Consider the following 25,588-nt stretch of genomic DNA (forward strand, 5'->3'; position numbering starts at 1 on the left):
AAAAATACAATAACAGAATGGTTTGTTCTCTTTTTTTTTTATTTTCTGGTTGTGTTATGCACAGAAAAACATAGTGTCCTTACTCTGAGTGGGCTTGCATCTCCACAAACCTGACTCTTGTTTGGACTCCTGCTTGTTTCCATGGTAATGTTGTTTCCTTGGCTGGAATCTTCCACAGTATGGGATAAAACATATCTATATCCATGTAGAATACTACATATGGAATATGGGTTTGTCTTTCTTTTACCATGTAATCATGCCAAATTATTCTAATTTGTACCAATGATCAAACAAATACATTTTTCAGCTTTTATTAAAAGACAAAACATAATTAATCAAAGAAAGTTCATTCATCATATCTATTCAAACAAATCAAAAATTTTCCAGAATTCAAAATTACTAGGCTATTATACTTTTTAGGAATTTTAATAAATGTAAACCAACATATTCTCACACAAATGAACACAAAGAAAATGTAATACACATCATAAATTTGATCTGTACATGGATTTGCAGTATGAAGGCTTGTTTGATTTGTTCCCTCACATTTCCCTGATGATAATTTTATACACATATTCCCACCCAGCACTGTAAATGTCTTCTTTTTCCAGGCTTTCCTTCACCAGCCGTCAGATATTTAGAAATTCCCTTGTGTAAAACCAGAGGCCGCTTCAGTAATCACCATCCAGTATCCGAGGATGGAGGGAGCCAGTCGGTGGGTGGCTAGGTCTCCCACAGTCATCAACAAAAGGTCCAAAAATATGTCCTTTTGTGTCACTATATATTTTTTTCTAGATCCATTAAAAACATGGTTCAGCTTCGATGAAACCTTCCTTTTCGTGACTTCCAAGTTCAACCTCAGCATAACTGGAGTGGCAGCCCTGGTTTCGAAACTTCATAGAGGGCCAGTAGTTGTTTGTGTGTCGCTGTAAAATATAAAAATCATACAGCCATGTTAAGGTAAGCACACAGGGGTTAGCTATACTGGTGGGCTATATGAATATAGTGTCTTTAAAGTTCTTAAAAGTGAATGATTCTAGAGGCAAAAGAGTAAAAATTAGGGCATATGTCTCATTCACTTTTATGATTAGGAGCACGTCAGTGAATGTTCTGCAAAGTTTCACGAATTAATCTCAAAAGTTAATGGCTGACACTGACTGACACTGATAATTGAGTTTGATATATCAATGGAATCAGGGTCATGCAGTGTATAACTGATAGAAATTTCAGCACGATCGGACTAAACATGTGTGTGTAATAATTTTTACAATACTTTTAGGGGAGTCTTTGCTCCCCTGCTGGCCAACAGTGGAAAATGCCCAATATCCATAATCTATTTATTTGCTCATAATCATGCATAGAATTAAATCTCTGAATCTGGTACAAATTCGATATTGTTAACATTTCATGTCTATGCAAGGGGGCACTATATTGTTCACTTTTCATATTTATAGTGCATTATATTCAGGCCAATATCAGGCATTAGTGACTGATTCAAATTTCAGCACGATCGAACTACCGGTAACCATGTGTGAGTAATATATATATATATATATATATATATATATATATATATATATATATATATATATATATATATATATATATATATGTGTGTGTGTGTGTGTGTGTGTGTGTGTGTGTGTGTGTGTATGTGTGTGTGTGTATATATATATATATATATATATATATATATATATATATATATATATATATATATATATATATCAGCACGACCGTACTAATCCTGTGCCTGTAATACATTTTTAACTATTTTTGGGGGGATTCTTTGCGCCCCTACTGGCCAACTGTGAAAAAAGCCCCATGTCCATAATCAAGTTTTTTGCTTGTAATCATATAATTTACTCCCCAAATTTGGTACTAATCCAATGTTCCAATAATGTTTCATGTCTATGCTAGGGGTCGCTATAGAATTCACTTTTATTAGATTTCATATTTCATTACATTCAGTCCCAGATCACACAATTTTGATTTGAATTTGAGCTCTCTAGGACAATGCCTATGGCTGTGAGAGGTCTTAAAACAAACAGGAAATTAAAATGTTTTTTGCCGGCGTGCTAAAGGCAAACCGTACGGAGTATCCCAAAAACTGCTGATAATTTTTGTGAAGTTATGTCTGTAGATGTGTCTGTGTGTCAAATCTGAGCTCATTTGGACCAAACACCAGGGACTTGAATCTTTTTACAGACATGAAAGTCAAAATGGCGGTGAATTTTTTATCCAATATAGCCGTTGTCCTCTTTGTCATAGAGGATGTTCCAATTCATCTTTTGGCTTGTTTTTTTTTCATTCATTTATTTATTTGTTTGAGCCAGGTACAACAAAATTCAAAAACAGTAATAAAAATAGTGATATGCATATGAACATATTTGGGACCTGGTGCTCAAAAGGAGTAGGATGAAGTTTAAAAAACTTATAGAGTCCTACCCCAATTGCTTTACATAATCATGTGGTTCACACTTTTTCTTTTTAAATATATCACCTTTGGAGTGCTTACCTGTCATTATGCAGAAATATACACACATATATACAAAAACATATCCACACATACATACATACATACATAGACATGTACACACATACGTACATACATACATATATGCATCATAGATATCCAGTACATATACTCAGTATAATTGTTTATACACACATATGCATAACACACATATACACACATGCAGAAACATATTTTCGTTTATGCTTGTACATAGTAATAATGTTATCGAAGGCACAAAATTTATCGTTTATGATCGTACAAAATAAACAGTAATGAGAATGAAAAATTTAAGAATTTTTGTTTTCGTTTATGGTCGTACAAACTAAACTCTCATTACTGTTTATTTTGGTACAATCATAAACAACAAACTTTTGTACCTTCTTCATTACTATTATTAGTTTATCCTTTGGCTTGTCTCATTGTTCTCTATCAATCCCGAATTTCATTTGCCTGCATCGAAATATGCTTTTCAGCTGCCCATAGAGTTTCAACTTTTGCAAATTCCAGGGGGAGCTGCTGAGTGGGGTCACTTTCGGCATTGTTGCGATGCCCATTTTATCAAATTTTTTGCCAGACTGGTCGATCTGATACCCGGTTTTGGGACTTTTTGTCGACGTTCAGGCCCTCAAAATTGGGATTGTTTGCAAGGAAAAATAATAATAAAAGAGCATAAGAAAAAATTTTTTTCAAATATGTCCATATGACCTGAATATGCATTTGTTCCTCTATACCTGCATGAGGTAGAATGGTGGGGCCACTGTGGGGTGTGTGTTGATGTAGTACACAGCCAGTAGAGTCAAAACCACGAGCACAACCAAAGCAGCCACTACCCCTGCGATGATTGCTGTGTTCTCCGATATCCCAGAGGCATCAGAAGGGTCGGACTCTTCATCTGGGAAAAACAAATATATTTATTATTAAAACAAAGTACTGAGGAAAAACAGATATATTTAAGACACTGTTCTGTTGTTCTTTGCTATTTGATGACAATAGGATTCAGTGCACTTTTCCATGGTATTTGCCAAACTTCAAGCTGTGCTGAATGATTCTCCTTTTCATGGTTGTAAATAACTTGACCATCTGGCTATATCTGCCTGACATCAACATATTCAGCTGCAATGGACAATGGACAATGATGTGATTTTAGGTATGATTTACAGGCTCAATCTGGATTGCAAGTGCATTGTTATTCATTTGTCGAGTAACTAAACATGACATTTTATAAATACAGTTTAAAATATTAAGCCATTCTCAAGCTAGAATGGACTGTCTTGCCATGAAACAATATCTGATAACTGTATAGGTGAATTCCTAGTTTATAACATTATATAATAGTGATTTTTGTACTTTTAAAAAAACATTTATTAAAGCTATCTATTTCTGAGCTATTTCCAATAGCTTGTGTAATGATCTGTCATGTGTAATTGGTTCCTTGATTAGTTTTATCAGTATCATTGGGATAGAAACCTGCTTTTTAAATTTAGGGTGTGCATAAACGTTTGTGGAGACCATTTTTGGCAGTCATAATTGTATTTTGTTACATTGTTCTTGCCAGGAAGAAAACTCCAAGAGGAAGTATTGGCCTTGCCTGTGGTGGATGGGTGGTCTTCGAGCTTGGCTGCTTTCTTTGTTGAAGCTGTTGGAGAGGACTCGAGATGAGACACTGTGGTTTCCTCAGGTACTGGGTTATAATCCTCACATCTGCCTTTTGACTGAGGGAGAAATACACAGAATCAATACTACTTGCAAATACTTATAGGCCTGTGACAATTAAAATAGAAACATATAAACAATACACAACAAAATATATATTAAAGACCACTAACACAGTGATCCTAAAGCATAATAATTAAGATAGCCCTTTTATAAAAGATCTAGATTAGAAATAAAATTTGAGCTGCACTAAATAAATGAATGAATGTTAATTATTAAACAGCTTAAATGCGTATTACACAAACATAAGAAAATATTCCAGTGCAAGTAAAGGCCCATATGATATATACTGAGCTCAAAAATAAGGTTAATCTCTAATTTATTGAATGAAAGTTTGCTATAGTAAATACTGTGGCTGACCTACTTATAGAGGAATATAGATCAATGTATGTCTTCACTGATAGTGAGTGGTATAAAGCGGGTAGCTAAAATGTCCTAATACCAGATGGTGATGTCTAGACAACCAGGTCAGAGCTCCTGGGATGTTACATTGGTCAGTATGCATCAATAGTCCAGACTACAGAACAGATGTGTATGGTAGGGCTGCGAGATTAATTGCAGTCATAATTTAGAATGGATGAATGAATGGATGCAATTAGCAAATCACAAAGGCTGCAATTTTTGAAGTATCATGATTTCCCCCACGGGCAAAATGTTTGGTCTTGTTCTGTATAAAACTACTAACCCCAAAATTTGATTCTCGTATTAGTTTCGTATTAGTTGGATGTGTTTAAAATATGAACTTTGAACAGAAATACAGCTACTACTTGTCATAAAAATCGCAATTAGATATTTTTCTAGAAAGGTTCAGCTCTAGTGTATGTACTGTGTAAGATGTGCATGTAATGTCCTGCTTTTGTTTGGCTGCTTACCTCTTCTGGACAGTTAAATTCAAGCCACTCTTGTCTGTGCCGGTCTATGCCATCAGAGCATCTGAAACATAGTGGGATAGTGCCATTGTATTATACATTTAAAAGAAATATTGTCAGTAGTCTAAACATTCTCAGAAATGCATTAGCAGGGGTGTTGTACAGATCATCTTGGTGGGCCTGTATTGCATCTTCTCTTTATGAAAATGACATATTACAGATTTTGTGAAGGGCCCCTGCCTGCTCTGGGCCTTGGGTAAACAGTAGCCTTTACCCTCCTCAGTTTGACGCATTAGTCAAAACAAAAAAAGTAAACAATACCTCCCTGAAACTGATGGATGAAAAAGTTACTTTTAAAGGTGCACTATGCAACTTTTCTGGTGGTGTGTTGGCCTTGTTGCTTGTCTCCATAGAGATACAATTGCTTTCAGGGACTACATTAAACTTATTCATCTTCATGGAGTACTTATTTATTTATACTACCTTTGAACTGTGTTGCACCATCCGCAGCCCGTTGTTAGATTAGATGTCATGCACAGTTCACATGTTGTGTGCTGAGAACAAGCTAAACACATACAAAAGTTTTAAATATAAAGATATGAACAGTTAATCTATACAGACAAGTACATAATACTTACTCGGCAAAGGTATAATCTCAATGGCAGATTGACTGACAATCTTCGTGGGGTCAATTTCTACACGATGATACTCGTAGATTGTGTGCTGTGTTGAACCTTCAAGTAAAGAAAAACTAGTTACATCCATTACATTATGAAACTAGATATTGGTCTTAAAATAATAATACTGTTATCTTATTATCTGTCTGCTAAGCCCCTCTGAATAAATTATATCGACTATCAAATATATATATCAATAATATATTGTCTTATTATGTTGGACTCAATATACACGAGGATCAAGCTGGAGACACAGGGAGCGGGAGACGAGGAGCGAGCAGGAGACACGGGGAGCGAGTGGGAGACAGAGGAAACGGAAGACACGAGGAGTGTGCGTGAAACAGGGAGCTGGAGACACGGGAAGTGGGAGACACAGGTACAGTGGCGCTGAGTCAGGCCCGCACTTTGATTATCAGCTCAGCTGAGCTTTCTAGAAGACCATGTGCCTTTTTTAGAAAAGCTGTATGAAAAGCTTTTCTCCACCATGAACTTTAATAAGTACAATAAGTACAGGTCCAATCTCACTAATGAACATCTTAAATCTATACTGAAGATCTCGTTTGTTTCCTCCTTCAAGCCAAATATGTCTCAGCAAGGGCAAGCAGCCAGGGCTCAGGCAGCAAGAGGTCAAAGAAGTAGTAGTAGTAGTTTAAACTTATATTCTGAGAAAATGCTCATGATCAGAACTGTTATTATTAAACACTGAGAACACTGGACAACTGTGATTTTTTTTTTTTTTTTGAATACTTGAAACCCTATTTTGTCAAATAGTCACACTTGATGCAGCCCAACCTCACCCAAACTCTACGTCCAGTGGCCCCCAGGTCATTTGAGTTTGAGACCTCTGCTTTAGAGTTTGTATTGTATTAGGTACATAGCGATCTTCAATATGATCTCTTTTGTAATATTCTGTAGCTATATTTCTCACTTCAAAATATTTTATGGGGACAGGTGTATGTTTGCATTTAAATTTGTACCTGAATTGAGTGAGGAGGGCACTAAGGCCAGGAAAGCATCAGAGAGCCCCACTTTCACCGGATGGTCAGTGGAATTCATTTCCGCCACTAAAATAGGGATCTGTGAAATGAATTTTGTTTTTTAATTGCTCAACTGGAAACCACTGAAGTTAAAACATTTTCCTCACCTCTTTGTAGTTAAAAACAATTTTCCCATTTTTGTGAAGAACGGTTTGAAATGTAAATGCTCCTTCGTTTTCTCTGTCTTTTAGTCGCACTTTATCCCACTCTACCACAAAGAGATTTCCTGGAGACAACAGAATCATATTACACATTATTAGAGCTACAAGTTCAACCACTTTTGTTATTTCAGCCTGGAGAGTCAAGACAGACACAAAGAGAAAGAGTGGTTTTATAGAATGAGTAAACTTTGGCGCAGAAGACATAGCGATAAACGGCATGAAGGGGATGATTAGACGATGAGAAGTGTGAAGGGGACTATGAGAGGATGAGAAGAGAGAAGACGATGATGAGAGGATGAGAAGCTGAGGGGGTGCCAGGGAGGAGGTGGGGCACAAACCAATCTGGCCGTGTACGTATAATGGGGGTTTATATTGGGCAAACAGAGCACTGATTGGACGAGGTGAAGGTGTAGGGATGAGTAATGGGAGCGAGGTGATAAAGGCTGAGGAGGAGGTAAACTCTGGAGATATGGTGAGAGGTGAGAGGAGCGAAGTTAGGTCTTCCAGGCTGAGTTTTTTGCGTGCAGTTATTTTCGTAATAAAATTGGCAATAAAATTTGCCTCCATGTTGTCTTAGAATCGGAATTTATTGATCCAGAGAACTTGTAAACAAAAAAAGAGAGAAAATACAACAGTGATAAATTTTTTATAAGAATTGAAATTTAAATTTTAGCCAAAAAATCTGTCAATAAAATAAGTGAAGTTTTCCATAAGTAAAATATAGTCAATAATTTTATCTTGAATGATCTCAGACAAAAAAAATCTACCAAAATGATATATTACAAAACAAAAAGTAGCTAGTGAATTGCATTATGTTTTTATATATGTTTTCTACACCTGTTTCACAAGCATACACAAAACTTCGAAATACCTTTGACCACCCTTACCATTGTCCGAGTACCTCACAGTGGAGCTTGATGAAAAACTGGGGTCAAAATTGGCCATTAGTGGAGCGACATATTGTGTAGCCGTCAGCATCTGGTGAATGACCTCTCCCATGAAGATAAAGCCTGTGTTTTAAACGGGTATAATTACAGATTCTGATTTCTGAAACATGAAATAACTTTGAATGAGTTGATACTTTGCAGCTGATGCCATCAACCTTCCCTGGGGGTGTGATGCTAACTGTAAGCACTGCTTGATTTGACAGCGTTTGCAAATTTGTGTATTGTGTCACCACTGATGAACATTATGTTATAGAAATACATGTAGAACACCCTCAGCGTGATGTCACTGCAAAGTATCAATAGACTTACCTCCTGTTGCTATAATAATTTGTCTCAAGTGGTGTCCATAAAAGGGGAAATCAAAGGAAAGTGCTACTCGCTTGAAAAGAATTAAGAATAATTAATTTATGCATAGATTATAGATTTGTATATATCAGTATTGCTCTTACCGCAGCTTGTCGGTGTGTGTTGGATAAGATGCCATGGATTCTGATTTGACTCGCACTCAAATTTACCCACAGTTCCTCTGTTCGTCTGTCTTTGGGTCCATAACTCTCCCATCTGTAGTAATTCTGGTTGTCCTCCTAAGAGAAATATAATACTGAAATTAGTATATATATTTTTTTCAGTAAATCCAGAAAATAATCAATACAGTCAATTCTTTTGAAAGGTCAAAAGTCCACAAAATGGTTGACTAAATCCCATGTGTCTTGTTTCAGACTATCATAGTGTACACTGTATTGCACCACTACAATTTTTATGCAAAAAAAACCAAAACTTTTTTCCTTTGTCCTGTTTTAGTCATTTTAAAATTTGGATTCTGACACAGTTCCACTCTAATTATACATTTTATGTATTTAAATAAAGGGATAGTTTCTTATTTAAACATAAATATTTAAATCTAATCATATTTAAAATGGCTTTTTAAAGTTATTTTGTAGTTTCTCTGTTTCTGTTTGGCCACTTGGGGGAGCTGTTTGTGCCTCACCCATGCTGTATCATTGACAACAGGTTGTATGTCTTTGATACAGGCTCTTCATGTTGATGGTGTTATTAATGTAGCCACAGTTGAAGGTGATAGAGAGCAGTGGTTGTGGGCTATGGAAAATGGGACAGTTAAATGCAGCGCTCTCTGCCTCTCTGCCTGCTCCATATACACACAGTCTGACCCACTTTTTCCTCCTATCTCCAGAGCCTGTTTTTCTAAAGGGGGCGTGGGACTTTGAGGTGACGAGGACTTAATAACCAAATATTTTTCCCTCACTGATGACTGGGAATCACAGTGTACCTCTTAAACTGATTCAATAATGCACTGCTCCTAATACCCATTACATACCACATAAATACTATAAAGTGCACCATGTAACTTTTCTGATGGGGCTCTGCCTCCACCTTGTCCACATGGAGATGTAATTGCATTGAATGTTGCACAGTATGGCAGAAAACATATCTGTATTGCACTGATTCAAGTGTTTCTTATTGTTACTTTATAAAACAAGTCTTACTGACTATGACCAGGCTTGCCTCTCCATGGATATGACCTATAACTTGCCCTAGTGAAATCACCTGCTTGTCTCTTGTTAATACCATACTGTGGAACATACCAGGTCAACAACATCTCCACGGAGACAAGCATGGAGGTAACCCTTCACAAAAAGATAGTGCATCTTTAAAGAAACTATTCTTTTTTTTTTTTTTTTTTTTTTTTTTTTCTAAAACTATTTGTAAAACCAATCCATGCACAGCTTTTAAAGAAGGTTTTTGCACACAGTTTTCCATTTTCCAAATAAGCAACATAATTGCTCCAAACTTTTAAAAAATCATGTCAATATATTGATGGGACAGTCACCAAAGTACCTTGAGATATCTAAGTAAATATTTTTACCACACCCGCTGATGACACATTTGGTGATTTATTGAGGAGATTCTGGTTGGCTGTGAAATCGAGGCTCCTACAAAGTGTGATCAGACGTTTTGAATGGAAAAGGCAGCACAGCACGAGCTCCTCTGGTGATCTTTTTGTCCAACTGAGTCATTGGCGTCATACACACCAGCACCATGCACACTACACAGCCATGCTAAAACAAACTGTAAGTTGGCAGGACAGAGCTAAAGTCTGTTTTCAATTTTCAATAAAAAGAGGAAAGAAACATACAACATGCTTTATTTGGGTTGAGTTCTTTTGGCTGATTCCAGTAAAAGAGACAAAAATACACACATGAAAATCGAGAGTCTTATTGTACAATTTCCCCTGCAGTAACTATTTTTTTAAAGGTGCACTATGTAACTTTTCTGATGGATAGTCTGCTGCCTGCATGCCACTATGGAGGTGTTACAAGTACTTTTGCTAAAAGATAAAAATATACATTATATGACTTGCTATGGTGATGTCACCTAGCCAGGCTGGCGCCACCTAGTGCCTCTGTTCAATTTAATTTCTCTCCAGCGACTAGGTCAGGAATCAGAATACACGAGACGTTTACAAAAACCCCGGAAGTGTGAGTCCGCACACCAGCAAATCAGCGAAGAGCCATACATTCTGTGTTGGCAACGATTCCCGAGATGGAGGATTTAAAGCCGGAACAAAGAGAATGTTTGGTGAATTTTATCAAGAGGAAAAACGTTATTGCCCTTCTTCCTACGAGATTTGAGAAAAGCTTAATATACCAGTTAGCCTGTTAGCGGTGCATTACATACCTCACAACCAAATAGCAGTGACTGGTTAAATAAAAAAAAGTACCCGCCTACTGCTGAGCGTCTAATGCTGTGAGGTCAGACAGTTTCTACGAAGTGAAACCTGCTGATAAATATATCACCTGCTTGTCTCCATGGAAATAGATACGTTGAATGCAATTCTGTGGAACTTTCCAGGCAAAACAACATGTCCATGCAGATCGCTCCTTCAGAAAAGTTACATACTGCCCCTTTAAGAATGAAAGCCAGTAAATATGAAACAGGACCATGGCAGACCACTTCACAGAATGAATACTGATTTGTTTTGGCCACAATAGTTTTTCTGATCTTTTACAGATACAGTACATGTACTTTTCATGCTTCAGATTTATTCCAGCTCAGTGTTACTTGAGCCTTTTGAAGTTTCACTTATTGGTGGTTTACAGTCATGCCATACAGTTCAGTATTATCTGTTATCTCAATATAATCTGCAGCATGCATTGCACCTCAAACATGAGCGTGGCTTTCATCTGGGGCAGGGCTGTAGTCCTTTGGTAAATTGTATCTTAGTCAGCCAAAATTTGTTTTATTTATATTATTATATTATTTACAGGAATTATAAGCAGAACGGAGAAGTGGATTAGCTCAAGATTTGGGAGTAAGTCATTTGTTTAATCAGCTTTTTTCCATATGAATACACATTTTCCTAGTACTTTTCCTCATAAATAGTTGTTTTTGAATGACATCACATGCAGTACAGTTACATGGTCAGATCATAGACAGTTGTTTGTTTGAGAGCTTTTGCCACGCCCAGTTTTGGTCAACTTATCAATCAGCAGGACATCTCTTTAGTCGATGACAGCCCTTCCTCAGGGGCCATAATTTAGTTAGTTTCCTTATAAGTAGAAACAACCCTTGGACTGACAGAATTAGTTATGACATATTTGGTAGCTTGGTTAAACCTTTCCATTTCCTTTTATTTGTTCAAATTTCCTTACCAGTACTTTTGTAATATTGACCGACAGTGAACTGGTGTCCACTGTGCTTCGTGCTTCTCTGTGCAGAGTCTCTCTCTTTTGCACACCAGTCGCCTCTTCATCTGTCCGCCATGACGCCCAGCTCACCAAAGCATCTAAAACAAAACAGACTTGAGTTTGGTGAGTGAGTTCTGTCAACACATACATACAGAGGCCAAGAGTTCACGCCAAAGGGACAATGCTTGCAAATTGAGATGATTTATACACGTCAAGGCTTTCTTCCATGTTTTGATAGATGATCCATAAGTCCCCATGGATTTCCAAATGTGTGAAAGCCATATTAAATTAACAAAGTGTACTGCTGCGTAAGCGCCTTAGCCTAATTTAAAACAAGTGAAGTTATGCGCACATCTGTAGTTTATTATTTCGCTGTAATTTGGATCATTAACAGTCAAGACATGTTTGCCGTAAATCAAAGGCAAATGCATTTTGAGCTCTTCCAACTTTCAATTAGAAGGAATACAAGAACCAATAAATACATATGATTAAGGAAAATAAGTTTTATTCAAACCACACAATGAGATGATGGCTTCAATAGAAAGGCTATCGAGGTTTTTTGTCCAAAGATTGATGTAACTGTGCTGTCTTTCATTAAGCTCCTTGTTGATAGGCCAAGTAGTTAGCCTCTATGGTGCATGTGGGGCCACGAATCCTTTTTTTTTTTCCTTTTTCCAACTTTGTTTATTGAACATGTTTAAAGGTGCATTATGTACCTTTTCTGCTTGAGGGCCCGTCATTTTTTTTTCTCCATGGAGGTGTTATTGCTTTGTTTGGAATGTTTCACAATATGGTATTAACCTTTCTATTTTCACAAGACCAAATCAGACTCAAGTTACAGGTCAGATCTGCACAGAATGCCTCTTTTTCTAGGTATTTTGAGCATTAAAACCACCTGTAATTAAATACAGGTAGAGCCATTTAATGTCTAATGTTTAATGTGGAACATTCCAGGGAGAGCAGTGACATATCCATAGAAACCTTTAACATTACGAGACAAACAGTGCATTATATCAGATAACACAATGATAACAATATTACAAAGGACACATCTGAATGTCCACGAATACATGTATTTTTTTCACTGTTTCAGTCCAGTCTCTGTGGGTTTTATGTCATCTGCTGAACAGATCAAACAGCATTACACAGGCCATTGTTAGCGTAAACTCACCCATGACTCACTGCTTTTGGTTTGACTTTGAACTAGTTTTGAGACCAGTTGCACTCCTAACTTTCAGCAGATCTGTCCTTGTTTATTTATGAAGGGACAGACTGATGAGAATATGATTGTGAAAAATATACTTCAAGGTTTGTATAAGCAGCAGTAATGTGATGAAATGTTATGCAATCCTGAGACTAAAATAGTGCTTTTCTTCTTTATTCTCTTTTTTTTCAGGCTTGGGGTTGGTAAAAAGTTATATTGATTCTAATGTAGTTAAAGGTTCACGTGTAACTTTTGGAGATGTTATTGCTTTGCCTGGAATGTTCCATAGTAGAGCATTAAACAGATCTATCTCAGTGGGGACAACCTGATGACACCATTAAGCCAAGTTACAGCCAGGTTTGATCTAGCCAGGCTGGCGCCACCTAGTGCCTCCGCTCAATTTCATTTCTCTCCCGCGACTAGGTCAGGAATCAGAATACACTAGACGATTTGCAAGAACCCCGGAAGTGTGAGTTCGGGCACCAGCCAATCAGCGAAGAGTCGTTGGTAACGACTCCCGAGATCGAGGATTTAAAGCCGGAACAAAGAAAATGTTTGGTGAATTTTATCAAGGGGAAAGACGTTTTTGTCCTTCTTCCTACGGGATTTGGGAAGAGCTTAATATACCATTTAGCCCCGTTAGTGGAGCATTACATATGTCACAATCAAATAGCAGCGATTGGTTAAATAAAAAAGTACCTACCTACTGTCGAGCAAACGAATAATAACACTGCAAGTCAGTTTCTACTAAGTGAAGCCGACTGATGACAGGTCTGACCTGTTCAGAGGCAATCCTGCATAATCCTGCTTTTTTCAATGTATTAGTATTAGTAAAACCATTGTAATTGAATAATTGCTGAGTGAATAATTTTAATACCATACTATTGAACATACCAGACCAAGTAACATCTCCATGAATGACTGACCTTCCACCAGAAAATGTTACATAATACACATTTAATAAACATCTAGATTTGGCTTTAAATTTTAATTATAGGAAAGATTATGCAAAGCTATAATACCAAAAACAAAACACCTACTCTGCTCTCTGCCTTTTCCTGATTGGGTTTCCCATTGTAAGACATGACACAAGCTAGAAACCTAAAATGCCCTTTTTGATTAAAAAAATATGTATATGTTGGAGGATGTCCCCAGACAACAGTATACATTATACATGCTTGCGACTGGCTTAAGGCCTACTGTAACTAGATTTAACATCTAGCTTTGATGTCAAATTTTACAAAAAGGCAACTCAAATCAGCAGGAAGACATTACTATATTATGCAATACTGTAACAAAATAGGATTTGTTATGGAAAAACACTCTGATTCAGGCAGCATTTCAATGTAAAATGTGTTAATTGGGACAGATTTGCAGCAGCTCAGATGAAAGAACCTCCCTATTACAGCATCTTTAATTGTGCTAGTCTTCAGTGGCCTTCAGTAGTTTCATGTGCTCCAAACATGTTCAGGGGAATGTGCACAGCCTGGTGCAAACATCCTGTTGACTTTAACCGGCATCCAAATTTTAAATAATTACAAAAGTGACACGTGTGACAAATTCACAGGTCCCCCAAATCCCAGTGTGAAACCGCCACACATGGAAATGATTCAGACAGATTTTCTAAATATAAAAACCTGCACAATAAAACTGTCAGATGTGTTGCCAGTTTACATCTTTTCATCCTTATGCGGCAATCCGTTACATTTTGTGCTGCCAGGAGAGCTGACCTTACACAAGAAATCTCTCTGTAATCTCTGTTATTTAACTATAAAAACAACCCAAAGCTGAATTGATCCCACCTCAACAAATAAATATCATGTGAGATTCATCTGATAAAGATTTGTCAGTCTAAGAGAAATATGCTAAAATTGGTATCTGGTATTGAGGTGACAACTATTGGACAGTAGTAATTGGACTGTAAAACTCCAAACATCTCTGGAGTAGAGTCCGCCACCTGCTTGCCATGTTTTTTTCTTGCCTGTTGCGCACTATGGCATTGAACACATCTGTAGTGCTGGGCACTATGGGGGAAAATTTCATTTACCAGTCATTTTCATTTTAATCAATCTCAACTTTCTATTCTATTTCATAAAATTTTTTCAAAAAAAGACATAAATGGCTTTTAGTATTGATTTAATGAACATAACCAATACATACTTTTACCTATTTAAACCATTTAATACAAAGAATACACATTTCTGAACTCTACTCCGAACCCCAGGCCTTTACTGACAGAGGACTGGCTGAAGACCTCTCAGTTTAAAAGCCCAGCCATATCATTAACGATTACACATGAATGATTTACGATCTCACAATCTCTCAATCAATTGCCCAGTACTACTGTCTTGCATTAATTAAATTTGACGTGTCTACTGCTTTATTTCTTTGAGCGTGTCCACCACATGTCTCCTGCAGAAAGAGCCGCTGTCATGTCTTATATTACTGTATGCCAGTGTCTCATAGGATTTCAGGACCTCCTAGGGGGCGGGGCTAGGTGTGTCCATCAGGTATGAATAGGTGGTCACTGAAGTATGGACCATTTCTTCTTATCATTTACTCACCTACATATAACACATATGGGTCATTAACACATATCCCATTCACAGCAGAACTCATTTTATCACACAGTATTAAATAAACTGTTTTAGTGCTCTGGCAACATCACAAGCTGGTGCTGCATTTTCATGTTAACCGCACAGACAGCTACACTTTCTGCACTGGGGTTGCACACACAGCCGCTGTGTTGAAAAATAAATAATCCAATCCATTTGTACTTCAGACTCCACCCCTGTAGCCAAGTGGTTCTAATAATGAACACTGGGCGGCAGGGGAAAATCATCAGCACAGTCTTGGGTGATGTGATATAGTACTTGAAATTGCAGTGGCCACTGGAGGCAGTACGCAGTTTCCTAAAAAGGATGAGAAAGAGTAGATAATACTAAACAATATATACAGAATTTAGAAGCAGAAAAGTTAATTTAGTGTTTAGTTCCACTTTAACTTGTAGCCATAGAATCTACCTTGTCTGCATTGCACCAACCAGATTGCAATCTATTGGGCACAGGAAGTCACACAGGATAATGCTTAACTAGGACACAGCAAATTCATCCATTTATAGTAAGCTGTCGTGTACAGTTCATTCAACCCACTGTTTCTCAGCCTGTCTTTATTCCCATTGAAAAAACAAACCTCTTTGTTTTAGATATTAGCTTTACATCACCTCTTTTAAAGTAAGTGTGATATTCAATACAACTACTAAAGCTCGACAATGTAACAAGTCTGTATTTTGGATTATAGCTGATGGACATTCAGCCTGTTGCAGCATAATGTCTGGGAATTTAAAAGTGGATTCTTGTGAAATATCTTGTTTCTGGTAATTTTTTGCTCTTTGGACCATTGCATTGTTATGCCTGAATTTAACCATTGGAAATATGAGTAATGTGTTAAATATGACAAATTTGCCAAAGAGCCATCCTGTAAAAGTCACTGCCAATGGTTGGTGCTTGCTTTGGAATGCTCCACAGTATGGCATTAAGTGATTAATTCAAGCATTTATTTAATTACAGGCACTGTTATTGCTCAAACCTACACTGAAAACACAGCATTCTTACTGTGAGCAAGGTCGCTTATTCACAGATCTACTCTGTTACTTCTGATAGCTTGTTGTGTTTATTTTCATGGAGATACATTTAATGCCACACAATGGAACTTTCCAAGTAAAGAATTAACATTGTATGGAGACGACCAGGTTGCATGCCCTCATACAGAAAAATTACATAGTGTGCCAATTATTTTTCTGTTTTAGTTTGCATAGGTGTTTGTTGTCACCACTTTTGATGATGGTTGAATCTGATAAAAAAAAAATAAAAAATTAAAATTAGGGTGCTAACCATTCATCATAACATCTTCTCCGGCTGTATATAATGATATTGCCCTTTGTTATAACATCAATATGACTGCATAACTCATGATACCAGTGGGTTTCCAAATATAAAGTCTAGTCCAGTGTTGTAAAGGAGGCCTAGAAACAGGATGTGAACCACCTGCAGACTCTGGCAGGCGCGTTAGTGCTACAGTAATCATCACAGGGCCAGGTCAGTGCTATGTGTGTCGCAGCACCTCAGCCCAGTGCTTTTTACAGCTCTGAAACCTGCCCCGAGGCGACTGTGGCGTGGGAGGAAACCATTTGGCACCTCAGTGTCCCAGGAACTGCAGTAGCCATAACACAAATGCTGGGAATGATTGAGAAAGATCAGATGTTATTAAAATCTACTCTACTAGTAACATTTTTGGTGGGGGGATTTGCCACCTGCTTGATTATCACTTTGCCTGGAATGTTATAGTGTCTTGCATTTAGTTAACTGCAGTTGTTTTTATTTAAAGTGGAACTAAACACTAAATCAACTTTTTTTTGGCTACTAAAGTGTGTATATAGTGTTTCAATAGCAGTGTCTACTGTTTAGCAATGTCTACCTAGTCCTTTTTTAAAACAAACTAGGAAATTTACAGCCTTGTGTGAAAAACTGACTGCACGCTGCCTCCAGTGGCCTCTGTCATTTCAAGTACTACATGACATCACACAGGACTGTCCTGATTACAGCCAAGTGTTTCTTCTTACAAACACCCGGCTGCAGGAGCGGAGTTCGAAGTGTGAATAACTGACAGACCAATCACACTGTTATGTTTGGGATCTATAAAAATATAACATGGCATGGAAAATTAGGGACCTGGTCCAAATATTCAGACCCTTGGATGTCAAAATATTTAGAGATGAGGCAAAAGTGTTTAGTCTCATGTGCATTTTTGTAAGAATTCCTCATCAAGTTTTATGACCAAGACATCTAATCTCTCTAACTAGGCTTAGAGGAGTCACTTGTTTGTCTCCATGGAGGTAGATGTGTTTAATGCAACACAGTGAAACATTCCAGGCAAAGCAATAGCATCTCAATAAAGATGAGCAGGTAGCATGCCCACCTCCAGAAAAGTTGTACATAGTGTATCAAGCTTTTTTTTCCCCCCTCTTCTTTAGATGTTTATTGATTTTTTTCATGGCACTAAAGTCTGGTAGCTATTGTAGCAGATGTCTGTACTTTACAGTAGTGTAATGGCTTAGGCTTGAATCCAGTTATACTGCCACTTAGTATATATTAAAGGTAATTTCAGTTTAAAAAAAAAAAAGGTTAGAATAGAAACACAGATCCGTATAAGATTTTGCACCTGCTAAGCTAGGATGTAACTGTCGTCATTTTGGCACTAGTTCTTGTTTGTGAGCTCATGTAATTTGCGGCATACCTCTGGGCTAATGACCCATGCTAACTAAAGACACCTGTGTGACTATTTGGCTATTGATAATTTTCAGTGATCGCCACAAATACCCCAAAGCCTAAGGCAAAAGTCTAAGGAAATTAATGCTAAATATAGCTGTTGTTTCTTACATTTAAGTAAGAAACAACAACTTAGTACTGGCAGTAATCACAGTCAATTAGTGGTTACATTATCCAACATTTAAGGCTAATGGGAGCCAGTGTGAAATCTAACATCTTCATGGTGAATAGTCACAATTAGCCAATCATAAAGACTGCAATTATGTAAAGGTGCACTATGTAACTTTTCTGTTTGTCAGTGGTGTTAAAGAAGACATAATGCTTGTGTCTGCTATATAGATATAACCTATGACTCCCGTGTATCATTATGTTAGAACCTGGACAATATATAAATTGCAATATTGATCAAAAAAATTTAATACAAGAAACAAGTCAGCTGACTTCTGCGTTAGAAAACTGTGGTGCCCAGTGGGAGCTGATGTCACCTTAAATGTCCGCAACAACAAAGAGCCGTGTGGCTAATGGGACTTCCTATGAATGGCTGCACATCACATTAGTGAGTAACAGATTTTCTTTAATCTGCACCAAAATGACTACATGGCCCTGCCAAATCCTACATGTATCACTGATGAAGAAAATAAAATTGGGGAACAAAGTCAAGTACAGAGCAGTGGTGTATGCTAGTGGGTGTGAAAAAGAGCATTGATCCGAGCAATGATGTCTTGAATACAGGATCATGAAGATTACCTAAAATGCATAAATCACATTAAATGCAACTTTGAGAGGGAAAATCTGAAGGGGATACAACTATGGTTAAAACTCTAAAAAGTCGATTATGCATAATAGGTCCGCTTTAAACTTATCTTTCTACACAAAAACAAGCAGGTGTCATCACCAGGTGGAATTACAGGTTGGATCTGTGAACATGCACTTCACTGGAGTCCACCTGTCACTTACCCGAAGCATGACAGAGGCTGACCAATAGGGGGAGTTGGATTGTCAGAGCATACCTTATGTGTTTAAAAAAAAAATCCCAAATGCCCAAAATGTTGGAATTCCATTTTTTTTTAAGCTTCAGCAACATTTGTAGTCAGATTTAAACTTTTTTCACTACTTAAGTTTTTAGTTGGCTTGCCCCCTCTGTCTATACAGCATGTGGCAGTTTTTCTGGCTGTCCTCTACAGAGCCCGGGCCCCTGATCAGTGGAAGTGGGACCACAGGAGAGGCCATAGAAACTAGAGCATCTCTGATTGTTGGAGGAGGAGGAGGAGGAGGAGGGTTAGCGTAAGAACGAGGCTGGCTAAAAATACTATATCTCCAAGGAGAACTAAAATACATGGCGACACACAGAGGTGAAGAAGTATACAGCATCTGTTTAATAAAATGTGAAAAAAAAATGAGTAGATTAAATTATGAAAATAGATATGAAGTTTGACAAGTACAAATACTGATGACTACATGATTGAACCAAGATCCAAGACTGCAGCTCTTGTAGGGTGTTCTCAGACTGCACTGGTCAGTATCGATTAGAAGTGCTTTAGTCCTGGGTTAGACCTGGATTAGTCTTGGATTAGTCTTGGTTTAGCTCTGTTTAGTCCTGGTTTAGTTTTAGGTTAAACCTGGATTTCTGGTTTAGTCATTGTTTATTCATGCTTAGTCCTAATTTACCCCTTTGTTAGACCTAGTTTAGTCCAGGTTTAGTCTTGGATTAGTCCTGGGTTAATCCAGGATGAGACCTGGGTTAGTCCTCGGTTAGACCTGCTTTCAACCTGATTTATATTACAGTACATTGAAGTGATGTTTTGCAATGGTCAGTATCTATTAGTGAGGCTTTAGACCTAGTTTAGGGCTCGGTTAGACCTGGTTTATTCCTGGTCCTGGTTTAGACTTAGTTTTGGCCTTGTTTGAAGTGTGGAGTGGAGAAGATTAAGTAACGGATGAATTCCAATTTAGAGCTTTCCTCCCATGACCCATCAAGTGTGTGTTTACAACATACCTTTACAACAGTTCTTTCTTCCAAATTTGATAACAAAATCACCAAGGATCTGTTTGCAAATATGATTATCCTCTTGGGACTTATTACCGTGGCATCCCTCTCAAAAACACATGAAAACTTTTATGTGCTTTCCTGGCTTGGGTCAGGGAAATGTCTGGGGACCGTTCAGTTTAAACAAAAATGCATGAAGAATTTTACAGACAAAATAGTTTTCAAACATTCTTGAACCTTTGCAAATCTGTAGCCAACTTTTGAAATACCAAGAATTTGCACATTTTGTAGCCTTGACTTTACTATCCTGCATATATTTGACACTTACTTTACAAGAGGATATAAAAAGTGTCAATATCACAAATCATGCATACCTGTGGATAAAGTAGGGCTTACCTTCTTGCTCTTGTGACCATACTCGTCCCAAATCAACCTGGGACAGAGAGATAAGGAGGACAGCCCAGACCCCCATGTCCCACCAGTCCAAACTCCAACTTTTATTAGTGTTTTGGTCTTCTTTTCAGCCCCTTTTCTGTGTCTACTGCTGCTGTTCCTATTGCTGGACTTGCGGGGTTCCTCACTCCTCCGCTCCCCCCGCCTAACAGAGCTCAAGTCCTAGGTCCTCTGCTTTTCTCTTCTCTCTCCCTCTCTTTTTCTCCTTCTCTCTCTCTTTCTCTCTCTAAGCAAATCAGGAGTGGAGTTATGAAGCGATACAGCTGACATAGAGAAGTGTTCACTCCTCTGTCCTACCATTCTTTTTTCTCACTTGAAGAAAAAAAGTGTATATATTTCATTGGCAGAGTGGAAGAGCATGTGTCCCCCTTGTGGAGATAGAATGAACTTAACACAAAATACTGCCAAGTAGTTTCTAAAAGTGCAGAAAAAATGACACTTCCTAGTAACATTTAGTAACAGTGAAGGCAAGTGTGAGCATGCATGTCATGACTAGAATCACTATTTTGATTATTTGAGTGTTGACTTGATAAAATGGACTAAGACTTAAAGGTGCACTGTATAACTTTTCCGGTAGAGGGTCTGCAACCTGCTTGTCTCCATGGAGATATGACTGCTTTGACTTGATTATTCCACAGTATGGAAATAAATTTGGAAATCACATTGGAGACAGGTTAACGGTTAGATGGAGAAGAAAGCCTGCACATAGACAGACAGATAGATTGATAATTCTTTAGTGATCCCCAAGGAGAAATTCAACATGGTAAGAATTCATGTTTTTATAAGTTATTTTTGAGCTATAAAACACCTGGAACTAAACAAATACTAGGGAGATATTTTTAATGTCTTACTGTAGAGACAAAGAAATAGCAAGTAGCAGACCTTCCACCCTTAAAATTTACACAGTGCACCTTTAACTTTGACTTGATTTTTTGCAATTCTGGACTTACTTAAGACTTTCAAAACTTGGTCTCATCTCTGGAAATGATTTTCACATCTACTCACCAGCAATACCCAAATAACAACTAACCCACTAATAACAAAGTCAAAAAGCAACACCACAACTTACTACTGCCAACCAACTATTACCACTACAATATATCCTACCTTTACAAACTACAAATGTGTAGCCATACATAACCACCTGACTACATAGTTTAGGAAAAAACAGTAGGACCTGAGGAAACACATTTATGTCCCTTTAGTCCCAGACCATATGCAAACTGTACACAGAATGTCTCCGTCCAGTCATTGAACCAAGGACCTTAACCACTCTGTACAAACAGTTTTTCTTTTATTAGCAACCTCTGCATACACATTTTTTCCAACTCTGAGGAAAAGGCAAAGTACATCATCCTGATGTTGCAATATTTTTGGATAATATAATGTCATTTTCAACACAAAATAAAACTAGTTTCTTAATATTAAAGGCTGGTTTTATACTAGTTCTGATATAGATCAAGACCAATCAAAAATTCAATAAACGTAAAACTTCTCTCCTATTTACGTGGTTTTCTTTCAGTATTATTGATCCTTGTCCAAATGAGTTTTTAATTTAGATTCTTTTGGTGCTTTTTGTATCAGTGAGTATCTGGATGTCATTTTCATCACATCCCATCTGTTTAATATCATCAGTGACACATTAAAGACACATTGAAAACAGCAGCATACTTTGAAATAATTGAATTTGTCCAAATTGTTGTCAAACATTCAAACACGGAAATGTTTTAACTTAAATGTATTCTTTTGTACAGCATGGATATCCACAAAAATGACTAAGCGACGCTGCTGAATCCTACGCCTATCACTGGTTAAAAAATGTAATTTGACAATGAAGTAAGTCGAAAGCAGTGGGCGTATGCCAGTGGTGGAGAAAACAGGGGCTGATCAGCAATACAGTATTCATTATGTCTTGAAAATAAGTGATTACAGATTTTTTAAACATACACGCATGATTCCAAATAGAACTTTGAGAGGGTAAATGAGGTATAACTTGGGTAAAAGCTCTGAAAAGTTGATTTTGCATAATAGGTCTGCTGTAGGTTTACCATGCAAGTCTGCTGATTCGTGTTTTGAAGATTTTTTATTTTTAATGCCCTTATAATTACCAGAACAATTATAACAAAACAAACCTTGCACCCTCTTCTTATAGTAGTAAAATGTTAAACATCAGATTAATGTAACATGTTGAGTTGTCATGCTCCAGATTAGTGATCCATATGGTTTCCTGGAATGGGATATGAACACATGTGGTTTACGTTCTCAATTTGATAACGACTACAAATCCCATGTAACAGCTCAGTAATCTTTATTGTTTGTCTATTTGGCCTCATCATATTTTGGTAATTTGATCATATTTACCAAAGTCCAGTACTGACCTTTGCCACACTGTCCTGCATGTTTTTTTCCCTTGGGTTGCTTTTTAAAACTTGGCTCAAAAAGACACTGGCTGTTTCTCATTATGCTGGGAGTCTTCTGTCTCTTCGCAATTGGGAACAGGTTGTAGAGAAGATTATTTTAAACTTTACCAGAGACACAAGTCAATGCTGAGGTCAACATAGAGCTTTATGTTCGGGGGTGAGGTAGGTGTTGGTTGATAGGAAAATCGTCTTTATCGGCTACCTACAAAATTGCCATAAAGTGGAGACAGTTATAGTGTACCGATTAGTACTCCCTTCTAGAAGCTAATGATTTGTCGCTTGTAACTGTGTTGTAATGTAAAATGAATACAGATATCTGTACTTGTGTTTTTTTTTTTCTTATAATTTGATGTTTGCATGAATTACTCAGTCAGAAGTATCTGAGTGCAGAATTCAAACCAATGTACTTTTGTATAGCCCCAAAAGCACCACTTTAAAGGCACCATCTGTAAGTTTATTTGATTTCACTAGTATGCCTGAAGTAAAAATCTGCTCTGGTCAGACTGTGTTGAAATAAAGATCACATTAAAGTCTAATAGAGCTTCTGGTAGAGCATGCCTACAGTTAACATCAAACGCCCAGGGAATGATGATGACATTCGCTGCAAAGTATCAATTTGGCCAAAACTGGGTAACCTTGCACAGCAAGATGGGTTCCTGTGATATTTGTGAGTTCACAAACTCACAAGAGTCGATCTTGGCGTGCCCGCACTGTAAGGATAATTGTGTGGGCGGACCAATCACAGAGCTGCGTTGTGCGGAAGCCAAAAGCCAAGCACCCAAACGAACCAAAACAAACATAGCAGTGCCGACAGACGTACTAAAGGCAATTTTAGCATCAAATTGTTTGTGAAAAATTTGCAGAGGGAAGCACTTTGTGCAATTGGGGACAGGGAAGAAGTCTGCTTTTTTCCTAAATGTATTTAACTAAAGTTAGATTTTTTGGGCTTGTTCTGCTGTTGTGGCACTTTGGCCACTCAGATTCGAATAGTCGACATGATGTTCAGCATTTTCTGATCGCTTTCAGCAAGAGATGTTCCAGACTGATCATATGTAGAACTCCATTCAGAGTGCCACACATATCAATCTGGTGCATGCCAGGTTACAAACTGGGTATTTACTGATTGATTGAAGATTTAGCATTTTGCAGTATTTGCAAAACGTTATAAGAATACATGCTGTATTTACTGATTGAAACTAAATTGTTATCAACATAGTTTTTGTGGTGCCAGTTCATAAATGTCTTGAAGCATAAATATACTTTAGACTACAGTCTCAAAAGATACTTTTTGTTACTCTACATCACTCCACCAATGTTTTTCTGGTAACAATTAGCTTTGCCTTTTTACACCCAATTTATGAAGGCCTCTTCGTCTGGCCTGTCTGTCTGTACAAGGCCGTAAATGTCTGCTCTGAGAACACTGTGAAATTGTTTTGAGGTCTTTCTAGCACCTTCCTTTAAAACAACTTTTTATTTAGACTTTACTTCTCTTTCTAGGACTTTGAGTTAACATGAGAACAATGTGTACTAGTAATTCCAGATGGGGACACATGGCTTAAGGCAGACTAATATTAAGAGACATTCTAATGTTTACATACCAGATTCAAGTGTACAGTGTTACAAAAGTTATGCAGTACTCCTGTTTCTCCACCAAACTGGAAACATTATTTGAATTTTAGGCAGTGACTTGTGGTGCTTATTGTAAATCCTGCTTAAATCTCCCACTGTGGCTAAAGATCCATTCCGATATGTTTTTGTTGATTGTTGCCTGTGTTGATACACTATTAGCAGACATTAGCAGAGTCGTTAGCAAACGGGCAGCACATTAAGCACTGTTTGGAGACACTTATCTGTTGATGGCACTCAGAGACAAGGGACATGGCGTAGTGATAGGGGCAGGAGGAGTCTGGGATTTCTAGACTGGAGAACCAAATCACACCAAATACACAAATCACACATTTCTTTAGGCCTATAGATTTATACTATACATGTCTTTTCAAGATTCAAGGATTTATTGTCATTGTCTCATTGTTGTAACAATGAGCATTTAGTAGTGCTAACAATACTGCAAAGAGTTCAATTCATAACGTGCAAATACTGGAATGTAAATATGTACATTATTGAGGTACATGTAGCACAATCACATCACATAAAACAGAGGTATAGTATAAGGCAGATAGATAAATAGATAGATAATTACTTTGAACATAATTGGATTACATTACTAGTTACACAATTTCAAGGGCCACATATTACTATCTAAATAAAGTCCACCGTGTGCTACATTAGATGTCTGTTAGTACTTAGTTCATCTTTTATTTTAATAGCCTACTTATTTTCCCATGAATAAACTGTTCTCCATTATTGTTCATTAGCATTATTAGCTATGGATTATTATTATTATTGTACATACATTCAAGCTCTGTCAGGGATAAACCAGATGGCTTTTTACACCAAAAATGTATAAATAAATACATAAAATACATAACATCAATAAATATAATACAATAAAAAAGCCCAATGCCTGTATTGATATAGTTTTTGTATTATGCATTGCTGTAGTTTTCT

General features: G+C 37.3%; 1 protein-coding gene across 1 annotated transcript; it reads right to left on the reverse strand.

The window, feature by feature from the left end:
• Positions 1–295: 295 nt before the first annotated feature.
• LOC110154302 (plexin domain-containing protein 1-like) lies at positions 296–20,750 on the reverse strand. The gene is made up of 13 exons (XM_020918291.2): positions 20,544–20,750; positions 11,594–11,727; positions 8,372–8,506; positions 8,232–8,301; positions 7,863–7,985; positions 6,922–7,040; positions 6,755–6,854; positions 5,739–5,834; positions 5,584–5,665; positions 5,104–5,164; positions 4,107–4,230; positions 3,250–3,410; positions 296–926 (listed from the first exon to the last, which is right to left on the reverse strand). The coding sequence occupies exons 1-13, from the start codon at positions 20,617–20,619 to the stop codon at positions 801–803; spliced, it is 1,407 nt and encodes a 468-aa protein (XP_020773950.2). The 5' UTR covers positions 20,620–20,750; the 3' UTR covers positions 296–800.
• Positions 20,751–25,588: the final 4,838 nt, after the last annotated feature.

The sequence above is a fragment of the Boleophthalmus pectinirostris genome, unplaced genomic scaffold (assembly GCF_026225935.1).
Source record: "Boleophthalmus pectinirostris isolate CB_2022bp ecotype Guang Dong unplaced genomic scaffold, ASM2622593v1 HiC_scaffold_14, whole genome shotgun sequence".
NCBI lineage: Eukaryota > Metazoa > Chordata > Actinopteri > Gobiiformes > Gobiidae > Boleophthalmus > Boleophthalmus pectinirostris.